Here is a 12085-nt window from a genome sequence, read left to right as displayed (position 1 = left end):
TCCCTCTCAGCCCCTAGAAATTTGGGCACTCTTCCTAGCTCCTTCAACTCTTGGATAGAAGATCGAATTGGTTGAAGATATTATAGTAATGGCAATAACATTTTAATGAACTGTTTCCAACTTTAGGATAAGAACTTCAAAATATTCGAGTAGAAATTTTCTGTCTTGTTTGATATTTTTTTCGTAATTTTATATCTTGTGTTTAATAAATCTTTTATCTTATTAAAGTTTTTAATTAATAACATAAGATAAAACACATATAAAATTATGAAACGAGATAAAAAAATTTTATATTTCTACAATTAGACAGGATCTTTCTTAAATGCAATGGTGGTTGCTCCTCTTGAATGCAATTGGCAACAGCATTGATGGATTATATTAAATGGTGGATCAACAACCACGATATTTTGGCAGAAGAAAATGTACCATGACTTGTTTGATTCCTTGCTATACGCCATGTAAAGTATTCCTTCTCTTTTAACTTCACCCCCCACTCCTTAAGTGCTAGCAGTATCTGGCAAGACACATGGTCAACATTTGTTTCAGGCTTTATTGACAAAGAAGAAAATCAGTAGGAAGGAAAGATTGACAAAAGGCTAAAGCTCCCCTTCCTTTCACAACTTTAAATCATTGTCTAGAAAGTGGGTGAGTGAAGGAAAGAAAGTCTTAAACTTAAGCTTCAAGATTTCACTCATTTACCATAGCATGTGCATCAATGAAGATAGAGACCCAATATCAGAGTTTCGAGTTTATAGATCAAGATTTTCTCTTATTTTAACAGTAATTTAAATCATTGTATGTCTTCAAGTAATGTCGTAAATCTGTCGCTTTTCAATATGTGCATCAAGGAAATAGATGTCTATTAACCTAATTTGAAAGAGACAATCTCCTTCCTGGACTCCTATCTATGCCTGAATAGAGTAAGAACATGAGCTCAAACTTGGGGGAAAATAGGAACTAAATAAATGGCTCTATGCCTATCTCTATAATCTTTATCTTTATTTTTATGTTTTGAAAAAAGAAGATTTAAATCTTATTATTTTGATAGAAGATAATGTATTAATTAATGAATTAAATATTCGAATGTATAATCACTGTGTCTATTATTAAGGGAATTCTTTTTACATTAAAACAATGGGAAAAGGGGAAAAGAACAATTTCATAAAGCAAAGCATGATTATTGCAAAGCTGATAAGTAATAAGTGGGAACTTTCGGCTACTGTTGTTGGATACAAGCAAATGAAAAGAAAAAATGTGAGCAATGAGTCTTTACCTCTCAAAAGGTGTTATTTTGTTCTTTTTTTTTCTTTTTAAATAACAAAAAAAAAAGTTCGAGTTTAAATTTGAGTTATTAATATTTTAAAAAAAATTATTATGGTGTCTCTTAAAAATATGTTTTAATATATATCATTAAAACATATTTATACTAAATAAAAGAATTTAATACCATATATAATACTATTTAATATAATAATTATTAACAAAATCCAAATTTAAAAACAAAATTTTGGGACTACAATTCTAATTAACAACTCAAAGGTCAACTTTTGTCTGACACAAAACAATTGGCCCTAAAAGTCCTAAACTGTGGCTTTATTAATTGCTACCAATTACAACACAAAAGCAAAAAAAAAAAAAGGGCAATGAGGTATTTGGTCCCCCTTTGTGACTTTTGTGACTATGAATCAATCATACATGAAATTATGTTCCTTGTGCTTTTTTTTTTTTTTAATTTTATTATATATATCGATGATAAAACTTTTAAATTTTATAAATTACACGCGTAAGTTAAATTAAACTTTTAAAAAGATATCATGACTAATTAATTGAGTCTAAATTAAAAAAATTGCAAAATACAAATAAAGCGAGTTAGAGATAAAGAAAAGGATGATTTCCATATCAATTTTGGTGAAACAAAGCTTTTTCCTTTACAAGCCAAGCACATGGGATTACCACTTTACTAGCTTTTAATATTATCAATTAAGCTTCTAATTCCACTTATTTTAATATCTTCACACTAAAAAAAGTTCCCATTTTGTTGTCGAAAAAAGTTAAAAATCCAATAAAAATATAATTATTAACAAATTTTGATAAAAAATTCTGTTAAAAAATCCTGTCATGTGTAAATGTCCTGTCTTTTTGCTTAGACATAAAATCTTGGTTGCCAAACATGATCATTAGTTTAAGTTCTCATTGGAAAAAAAAATTAACTGAAAAAACGGTTGGATGTCTCTAATTGGTAATGAACCACCAATCTTTTCTGTCTGTCTTAGTCCAAATACCCCACTCATCAACTTTGGGATAATTAAATCAAATCATTAATGAAATAAATATCTCAAAACTTTAGGTAAAATATAACATTTAAATCCCAATTTTGGTTTGGGTATGTGCCAAGTGTATTAATCTACCTAAGTTTTTATTATTGATCTTACCCCTACATGTGGCTTCTGTTTCTTTTGATAATTAACCAATGATTTTTTTTTATATAGTTGGAAGTTTCTATATCAATCGTAATATAATATTGTTTTCTATACCTTTTGGTGCACCGGCCATGCCCTAATTATGTTGTTATTTGATTGGATTTATGAACACGTATGGGAATTAGGTATATAGTTTTTGTATCCTTCATATTATTATAATTTAAAATTATAATCAAAATTAAAAAAAAATAATTCACCCGTCGAACTACTTTGTTGATGGAAACTCTCGTGTTTTTTTTTATTTATATTTATTGTACTAAATTTATTAAAACTTGAACAGATATATAAATGCATTATTAATTATAAAATTATTTTAGAAATAAATTGCATACGAGCTATTTTTTAAAAAAGATTATGACATATTGATAATTCATGTAATATGTAATATTTTCTAAACTTATAAATCTTGGTCTCTTAACAAAATTTGTACCTTTATATACTTTAAAATTAAGTTTTTTTTTTTCATATTTGGCAAAAGTAATCATTAATGATACTAATTACTATATATAAAGAGCAATTACCTTGAAACTTAAGCTTTGCTTGACATTTGTTTATGCAATGCTTGTTTAATTAATGTCAAATCAATGGAGAAGAATTTCCATTTATTTGGGCATTTCCATAAAAACAGTATTTTTGTAATAAGTTGAAACTTACTTGTAATTTTACTTTAAATTCAAAATTAGAACTAAAAAAGTAAGAAAATCTTTGTTCTTTTTACACGTATCTCGAAGTGTTTAATCTTAGTAATATTGAATTTGAGGATGTAACTATTTGATTAATTATCATTCATAAATATAACTTTTTTAATACATGAAGCGGTAAGATGATTTCAATAAGAAAGTGATAATATAATTTTTTTTTAAAGAATTGTATAAATATGAGAGGTAACATTTTATTTTTAACAAAAGAGTGTATGTACAAATATATAACAGAAATATTATTAAAATATATAATATTTATAAATTATCATTGAATTACATAATGTTATTTCATATATATGTAAAAATTAATTCTAAAATTCTTAAAATAAATATTTTTAAAATTACAAATATTTATTTTTGAGGGTTTTGAATTTTTATTTTTATTTATTAACAAGATTATAATATTTAATTTATTAATAATATATGAAAATTTTAGAAAATTGAAAAACAAAGGCATAAAATTTATGGGAAATTAAGTTTTAAAAATATTAGTAGTATTAAATGGGAAAGGGGAAAGGATTGCAAAATTCCTGGAGGCTGGAACTTTCCTGCCTGCGCTAAACCGAATTCCAAAGCGTTTACCAACTGATGTACAGTGAAATTTAAATTCCAGCGGTGATCAGCTGCTGTGGAACCCAGTTCAAGCCTGACAGATGTAACCGCACCATTGGCCTGGATCCTCTAGACTGTTGATTGCGAGTATTTTTAATTTTTTTTGAAACGCGTGGATCACCGTTCAGCTGTTAAATGAATCATGAATACAAAAAACCGCGTGTGCCAGTGGGTCCCACAATCCAGGTGGCTCCCACCGAAACGTTTGACCTTCCTTAAATTTGAAATATTAGACGGTGATTAAAGGCTGGCTGTGATGCATACGTCACCTGCCAAGTGGCACTCACACAAACAAAAAAAAAAAAGAAAATTTTGTTTTTCCACTATACAAGAGGACAAAGATCTGTTGCGACGACTGACCCGCGGCCGAATCACTGTGGGACAATCAAAGGCCACCACGTAAGCAAATGGGTTTTTTTTAAGAACAGGAACCGGACAAAAAACTACTGCACTGTTTCTCCCACATGATATGACCCAAAAACCCTTTTCTATATGACGTGGCGCATTCTTTTGAGTTTAGTCTTCAACGAGTCTTCCTGAATTGGTTTACGCCTGAATACTACCTAAAATTATAAGAAATAGAACGAATAAAACCCTCAAATGAAAATTTATTTTCCTTCGTTCTGATTTTCTTTCTCCTAAGGTTGTACTAATTTGTCTTCCTCTCCTCTCTCTCTTTCGAAGCATTTGCTTTTCCTTCTGTTCTGTTGGTACTTTCTTGGGGGTTCAAATTTTCTCTGTGCAGCTGAGAAAGAGCAGGAAAAAAGAAAGAAGGAGAGAGAAAGGGAAAGAAAAATAGAGAAAAGGAGGGAAAGATTTTAATTACAATTATTATTGTTTTATAATTATTATTGAGTATGGGTTGTTTTTGTTGCGCTGGGAATTCAAGCCAAAGATCAGAGAAGCCAACAAACAAGAACAGGAACGGGAGTGACTACAGCAGCAAGAGAAACACACACCATGATCATACACAAGCCAGTTCGGGTATTGAATATGTTTTAATTCTATGCATTTTTTTATTGTTTTCTTTCTTTTTTTTTTTTTTTTTGTGAAATGAAATGCATTGTGTCTGATCATGTGTTTGATTTTTGTTGTTGCTGTTATCACTATTTTTCTTGTGTTTTTTTGTTTCGATATGTGCCACTCTTGATCTTTCTGTTGTTCTCCTAGGAAATCAAGGTATCCGATTTTAGAACATTTTTGTTGTCGATTTTCTTCCTAACCCAATTTTCTTTTTCAATTTTTCGTTACTTTGGTTTTTTGTTGATAAGGGGTGTTGAAATCAAAATGGATTCTTCTTTGGTCATGATGTTTTCTTTCTCTATATCTCATATTTTTCCATTGTTAAAGCTAATGACTTCGCGTTTTAAGTACTTCTTTTATCCATTTAATATGTTCTTTGAGCAGATTGGTAGTGATTTAATTATGATGTATTGGTGAAATTTTTATACAGTATCTTCTTAACATGTGCTGTATGTGCAATTATGTTAGTAGGTTTTTTGTTTGTTTGCATGATAGGGAAGAAAGATCAATTCTATAATCCAAAATCCGTACTGGGTGTTCTATTTGTCCTTGTTTGTTCTTTGTTCACTTTAAAAATTGATGATTGTGGCCATTTATAAACAAAAATCTCTGTTTGGCCTTTCCTATTCATGGGGCCTTGGCTTATGTCTTTTTCTTGGTTTTTGATACATCTGCTAAAAGACGCACTGAAAGTCAGTCCATATGAGAGTGTAAAGAAGGAAGAGGTAGCCAAGGATGACCAGTTATCGTTGGATGTAAAGAATTTGAATTTGAATGATGAGGTTTCCAAGGATGGAAAAGCTAGCCAACTGGCACAATCATTTACATTTGCTGAGCTCGCAGCTGCAACAGGCAACTTTAGATCGGATTGTTTCTTGGGCGAAGGAGGTTTCGGAAAAGTTTACAAGGGATTCTTGGAGAAAACAAACGAGGTTAGTTGAGTTTATATTGTCTTGCTGTCAATGTTGTTGAAAATTATGAATATATCCTATCAAAACTTTGTTACTCAATTACTTGGTTTACTTAACTTAATTGTTTTATATCTCAGTTCAACTTAACAAACCTGTATTATACTAGGTGAACCTGTATTATATCTCAGTTCTGCATTATCTTTGGTGAATTTGGTGGTTACTTTGCTGTTCTTTTTTTTTTCTGATGTAGGTTGTCGCTATCAAGCAACTTGATCGTAATGGTGTTCAGGGCGTTAGGGAGTTTGTTGTTGAAGTACTGACATTAAGCATGGCTGAGCACCCAAATCTAGTAAAATTGATAGGGTTTTGTGCTGAGGATGAGCAGAGACTACTGGTTTATGAGTACATGCCATTAGGGTCTTTGGAGAACCATTTACATGGTAAGCAAAATCTTCTTAGCATTTCCGTGCTGATCTTGTTATTTTACTGTTTACCTTTTATGATATCTCTACCAATTATGTCATGAACTTTCTTATCGTTTCTCCTCCATGGCTACAGATCTTCCACCTAGCAGAAAACCACTTGATTGGAACATGAGGATGAAAATAGCAGCTGGTGCTGCAAGGGGCTTAGAATATTTGCATGATAAAATGAAGCCCCCTGTCATATACCGTGACTTGAAATGCTCCAATATTTTGCTTGGTGAGGGATACCATCCGAAGCTATCTGATTTTGGGTTGGCCAAAGTGGGTCCCATTGGGGATAAGACTCATGTCTCTACAAGGGTTATGGGGACATATGGATATTGTGCGCCAGATTATGCAATGACTGGACAGCTGACCTTTAAATCAGATATTTACAGCTTTGGGGTTGTCCTTTTGGAACTAATTACTGGTAGGAAAGCAATCGACAATACAAGAGATCATGGGGAGCAAAATCTTGTTGCATGGGTAAGATAAAGCTTATTCCACTTTTATTAATTAATGTCTTTGATGTTTCAATTGGTTATATTTCCATTTTAAGATTGTCTGTTAAAAATCATTCTTCCGTCTTCACTCATTTTGGCCTGTTTATCATATTTATTGGGATTGTAGTTCTGTTTAAAAGTGCGATAGTGATGAATCTGGTTTTGTTTTGTAGTATATAATCTCAATTGATTTTTTCCTTAATAAGTTTGCTGGAAGTGTCATCTATCTTTTGCTTTGATATCTTCATTTTATAAGGAAATTCTGTAAGAAATTGTGGGTTAAATATTTTTGGCCAAGTGTAGTTTTTGTCCTGTGTCTTCTAGCTGATAATTCTACTATTATATAGCAATTAAGGAACTGGTTTTAGAAGGCAAGTTGATGAAGGGAAATAGTAATTATTGCAAGTGGTTCCTTGGATCTGTTCTATAAATGCTTAATTGCTTATTTGCTTGCAGGCACGGCCCATGTTCAGAGATCGAAGGAATTTTTCACGAATGGTTGACCCTCTGCTGCAAGGTCAATACCCTGTGAGAGGTCTGTACCAAGCGCTTGCCATTGCTGCAATGTGTGTTCAGGAGCAACCTAATATGCGGCCAGCCATATCCGATGTGGTTATGGCTCTGAATTACCTAGCCTCCCAGCAATATGACCCAAGCAATCCTGTTCAGAGCTCTCGCAGGAGCACTGCTACATTGGCTGTGACTAGGGATGACGATAGAGGACCAGTTGCAGATCATGAGCCTAAGACTTACTGAGCTGGAGGACAAAATTAGAAATAAAAGAAAGTGGCAAATATTGTTCAGCGGTGTTAATTCACAGTGCCTGGTTATCAATTTTTGCATCACAGAAGATAACTGGCACACTTTCCATCTTTAAATCTTCACATACAGAGATTTCCTTTCTTCCTTTCCCCCCACTTCTGCTGCTGTACATGTGAGTTGGGGTCCTTGTATGTAGGATGCTTCTTTGTAGGAACCATTTTCACCTAATAATAAATTAACCTTACTATTCACAGTGATGAGTTCCTTCCCATGTTGCTCTCGTGCTTAATCCTACAATGAAAAGGGTGATTTGTTAATTTTAACCCCAAATTCCAAACTCAAGAGTCACTTTTGCAGTCTTACATGTACGAAGTGAATATTCAGTATTAGCTTATATATCATCAAACGTCAGTTATGAGAAAGAAAGCCGCATTCATTAGGATCTTGGAAAGGCTTCAGCTAAGCTCCGCTGGGCTGAGTTCACCCAGTTATTGCTTTCTAATTCCAAACCTTTGCTAAGATTGAAAAAGTTTTGGATTCCCACAAAGTTCTCTTCCTGTCGCATACCAAAAGATTTCCCGCCTAAAGTCGTTAGAAGCCAAACTAACTAACCGCAAACCATAGCCCTCTTACTTCAGCTCCCTACAAGACAACGCCAAACGTTTTCTCCATCTCAATCTTCAGCAAATCTCTCTCTCTCTCAAGCAGCTTGAAGAAAAGCAGATCTCCTGAAACATGATGAGACCTGGTCATCTTCCAGTTTCGCTACCACAGGGTAAAGTTGCCAAGAAGGAAAGAGGGGCCTCTAAGTCTCGAGTGTTTCCATTGGCAGAGAAATGGACCCATGCCATTCCCGTGGTCGTCCTACTCAGTTTCTTCATCCTCTGGTGGTTCTCTCGTCCAGGTAGCGTTGATGTTCTTCTGCAAGATTTTCAATAAACCATGCAAGCTCTCCCTTCTTTATTCTGATTTCTGTCTGTCTTGATGTTGTCCTAGATTGGGTGCATTCGTTTTCAAGATCCCTTTTCTAGTTTTTCTTCAAATGTTCCCTTTCTTGTCTGTTCATTGGTGAGGAAGTAAAGTTTCTGGCTTTATTTCTTTGATGGGTTAAATTGAAGCTGGCTTTTTGCTAATAATTGTTTGATAGTTTCTCGGCTTCTGTTAATTATTATTTATTAATCTTTAGACCATTATTTGTGTCTTGATTGTGATTACAGTGTGAGAATAAAAGAAATTAAAGCTTTTGCAGTCTCATTCTAAGCAGTTCTGTTATTAGAATTATTGCTAAATCGTCCTGTAGCCTTTGTTTGGATCTCAAGAAAAATGGCATGAAAAGGAAAGAAAATCATTAAGTTGCTTAAATGATCATTCCTTTTGGTTTCTATTCATTGGATGCCTCAGAAGCCAGAATTTGTTTTGATTCTGATAGTAGTAAAATAGCTTTTGGGGTTATGCCATCTTGTTTGACCCTCAAGAAAGCAGATATAAAGAAAAAGAAAAGGCAATTGCAGACGAAACTACTTTCGTGTATCTCAAAAACTTGCTTTTGCTCAGTGTTGATTACCTTTGAATCTTTTGTTTTTGGTTTGAAAATTAAAGCAGTGACTGTGGAGATCAAGGATGGCAGAATTGTGGCCATACATCCGGTCGAAATGCCATTGCCTCTTAATACTTCTCAGATTGAACTCGCCATCCTGGCGTCTGCTACATCTCCAATCGCCTCAGTCCCACAGAATCTCACAGGGAATGGAACTGAAGCACATGCAGTGAGTGAAAGTAATTGAAGAATTTGTTTCTGAAAATAGAAAACAGTTTTTAGGAATTCTCTTTTCTGTCGATGTTGTAGTTAGGATCTCAAGTGCCCCCCTTATGGAATTAGAGGTACAACATTTTTCCTTTTGCTGTATCATGAATATGGCAAAAGAGATAGTAAGGGAACCTTCTGTAACAAGTGATTCTGCATATAAACTGTTGTTGATTTGTTTGTATTGAATTACAAATACAGACACCAACAAGAGAGAAACGCATGCAATCATGTATGACTCATTTCATGATTAGTAATGTGGGCAAATAGTTTTCTTTCCTGAGCCTGTTGGAGTATCAAAATTACCTCTGATCTCTGTTCTTCTTGAGACCCTTGGCATTAAACTTATTCTTGTATGCTGTATGCCTTGGGCCATGGTGAAAAAAGAAGATAAAAAAAAAAAGAAAAAGACCTATGAAGATCCCCTTTTCGTCTGTAATTCATTAACCTCACCCTCTCTGCAATTTCCTACTGATAAAACCATTGTATTATTTTTCCTTGATGGAAGAACTCTGCAACAATCCCTCCTTGGCGACTACAAAACGAAATTGGGATTCAGTTAGTAACAGCATCTGTAATTTCTTTGGACAGTGTTCTACTCAATAACATTCTGAATAGAAAAAGCGTAGAAAGTGCACCTTCTGCCATCGAAGATCATCTCGTTTCTTTAGGACTACAACAGAATAAATTCTCTCAGGAGAGGCCATTCTCCAACGGCAATAACGGCTGCGTGTTTTATGGCGATAATACACCCCTATTGTCTGCTTCCTAGCACGATCATACTTGATCTTGCTCATATAGAAAACGAAAGGCTTTTGGCAAGGGTGCCTTTCGACGGGCCTAGTGTTAAATGCATAAGCAGTGTAATCAGCCCTCCGATACCAATTAAGAAAAGTTCTAGTGGGCATCTCAAGCTCTCTGGGAGACATTACTCCCCTCGAGATTTGAACCACATAGCCCCAAGAGACTGAGATTGACCAGAATCGTTTCGAGTCATAGCAGATGGATTGCTGCACCAGACTTGCCGAGTCCTCTTTGGCAGCTTCAAGCAGGTGTGCAAGGGCTCTGGCTCGTTTCATGCCAGGGAATATAGGTTCCACTACATCTAGGTGGTGGAGTGATACCAATGGAGTCACTGGGTGGGCTCCCAGCAGGCCTAATAGTTCTCCATAAACATCATACTGTACAAGCATAAGAAAAAAAACAAGTTACCCCCGCTTTCCAAATTCTTGAATGAAGATAAAGAAGGGCTTCCTTTTCCTATCCTACTTTATAAATTTATAACTAGTTTATAATTTCATATATTTTCATTCTTTCCCATTGTGAATAGGGCAAGAGCGAAATCGAAGAGGCCGAAGATTACCTGATGGAAGCCAAGTTCCCTGGTGAGAGGCACTCCTAGCTCAGCCATGCAAGCCTGAATCCTGTCATCACTGCCATATAATGCTGGATATCGCTGGATGCACCTATCCTGCATCTTTGCCAATTCTTTTGCCAATGGATAGCTTATTGCAAATCCACCCCCTCCAAATGCCATAGCATATGAAAAAAATATATTCTGAATATGACTCTCTGATGCACTCCCAACATAATAAAACTGTGTATGATCATACTTGGAAAGCACCCTTACCACATTGTCCACAATAAAAACTGTATCATCATCCCCCATTACGAACCACCTGATATCCTTCATTCCAAGCTTAAGTGTCTCCGAAACAACCCTTGAAATCCTCAGTGCCGATCTCGAGCCCTGCTTGTTTGTGTACTTAAACTTGGAAGTGTCCTGAGAAACCCGAATCTCAGGCAGCCCTTCATTTCTCCTGGTCCTTACTTGCTTATCCATCCAAACTACCCCTCTAGTCTCAGTCGGCCTCCACCATACTTTTATGTACTCTTTTCTGATATCCCACAAATTTGAGGAAGCTGCGATCCCGAAAGCAATGTGTTTCAGCTCTAAGTCATATCGATGGTAACCTGGGGCTGGTTCAAGTACAGGCTCTACTTTCTTTTCCTCTACAATTTTTTCAACTTGTGAAGAGGTGGTGGGGGAATAGTTGAAGGGTACTGCTGCTTCAATTTTTGTGGAGAGATTGGTTACATCAGGACAATCTTTGCGGTCATTGCTCAGCAGGAGATTCGAGTACAGAATGTAAAGCAAAGCCATGGCTATGAAGAAATAAATGACGATCCCTCTAAAGCTACTCTGTTGCATGCGCTGCTGCGTAGAGGTCATTTGTTGTTAAAGGGTGAAAGTTTCTTGCAATTTCTTTGCAGTTTTTCTTCTTTGTTTTTTGCTTTTTTGTTGTTTTTGATGATCTTGTTGTTCTTGTTCTTGTCTTGCTATTGATGCTTCCCATGTTTTCGGTTCAAAGCATGGAGAAGGAGAAGGATAGCTATAGAAATCAGCTTGGACTGAGAATTATTCGGATCTAAAGAGAAGAATTTTCGTTTTCTTACATGTACATTTTTTCTTTCTTTTGATACCTTCCTCTTTGCATGGGTTTGAAAATTTTTTTTTTGATGGTTTGAGTAAATTTATTTATGATACAAACCATGAAAAATTGAATACGGGTATTTTTCAAAGTGAAATCTTGCACCGAATTTGTATAATTTGTATATCTCTCTAAATTTATATACGTTTATATTTGATACATTATCCGTATATAATATTTATACATTATCACTTAATCATAAAGTGTCAATAGATCTTATAAATACGTAAAAATAAACTGTTAAAAGATTTTTAAAATAAATATTTTTAAAATTATAAATATTTACTTTTAAAGTTTTTAAATTTTAAATTTTTTTATAAATGAGATATTAAT

At 34.3% G+C, this 12085-nt stretch overlaps 2 protein-coding genes across 2 annotated transcripts; one reads left to right on the top strand and one right to left on the bottom strand.

The window, feature by feature from the left end:
* Nucleotides 1–4396: 4396 nt before the first annotated feature.
* LOC18590818 (putative serine/threonine-protein kinase PBL5) lies at nucleotides 4397–7707 on the top strand. Its single transcript, XM_007016564.3, has 5 exons — nucleotides 4397–4777; nucleotides 5498–5748; nucleotides 5978–6167; nucleotides 6286–6677; nucleotides 7151–7707. Exons 1-5 carry the CDS (start codon nucleotides 4651–4653, stop codon nucleotides 7448–7450), a joined length of 1260 nt encoding a protein of 419 aa, XP_007016626.1. The 5' UTR covers nucleotides 4397–4650; the 3' UTR covers nucleotides 7451–7707.
* Nucleotides 7708–9475: 1768 nt separating this feature from the next.
* LOC18590816 (transferring glycosyl group transferase (DUF604)) lies at nucleotides 9476–11500 on the bottom strand. The gene is made up of 3 exons (XM_007016562.3): nucleotides 10624–11500; nucleotides 9899–10441; nucleotides 9476–9795 (listed from the first exon to the last, which is right to left on the bottom strand). Exons 1-3 carry the CDS (start codon nucleotides 11491–11493, stop codon nucleotides 9673–9675), a joined length of 1536 nt encoding a protein of 511 aa, XP_007016624.3. The 5' UTR covers nucleotides 11494–11500; the 3' UTR covers nucleotides 9476–9672.
* Between the last annotated feature and the right edge of the window lie 585 nt (nucleotides 11501–12085).

The sequence above is a fragment of the Theobroma cacao genome, chromosome 9 (genome assembly GCF_053813885.1).
Source record: "Theobroma cacao isolate CCN51 chromosome 9, ASM5381388v1, whole genome shotgun sequence".
In the NCBI taxonomy this organism is placed as follows: domain Eukaryota; kingdom Viridiplantae; phylum Streptophyta; class Magnoliopsida; order Malvales; family Malvaceae; genus Theobroma; species Theobroma cacao.
This window is presented reverse-complemented; position numbering and strand designations above follow the sequence as displayed.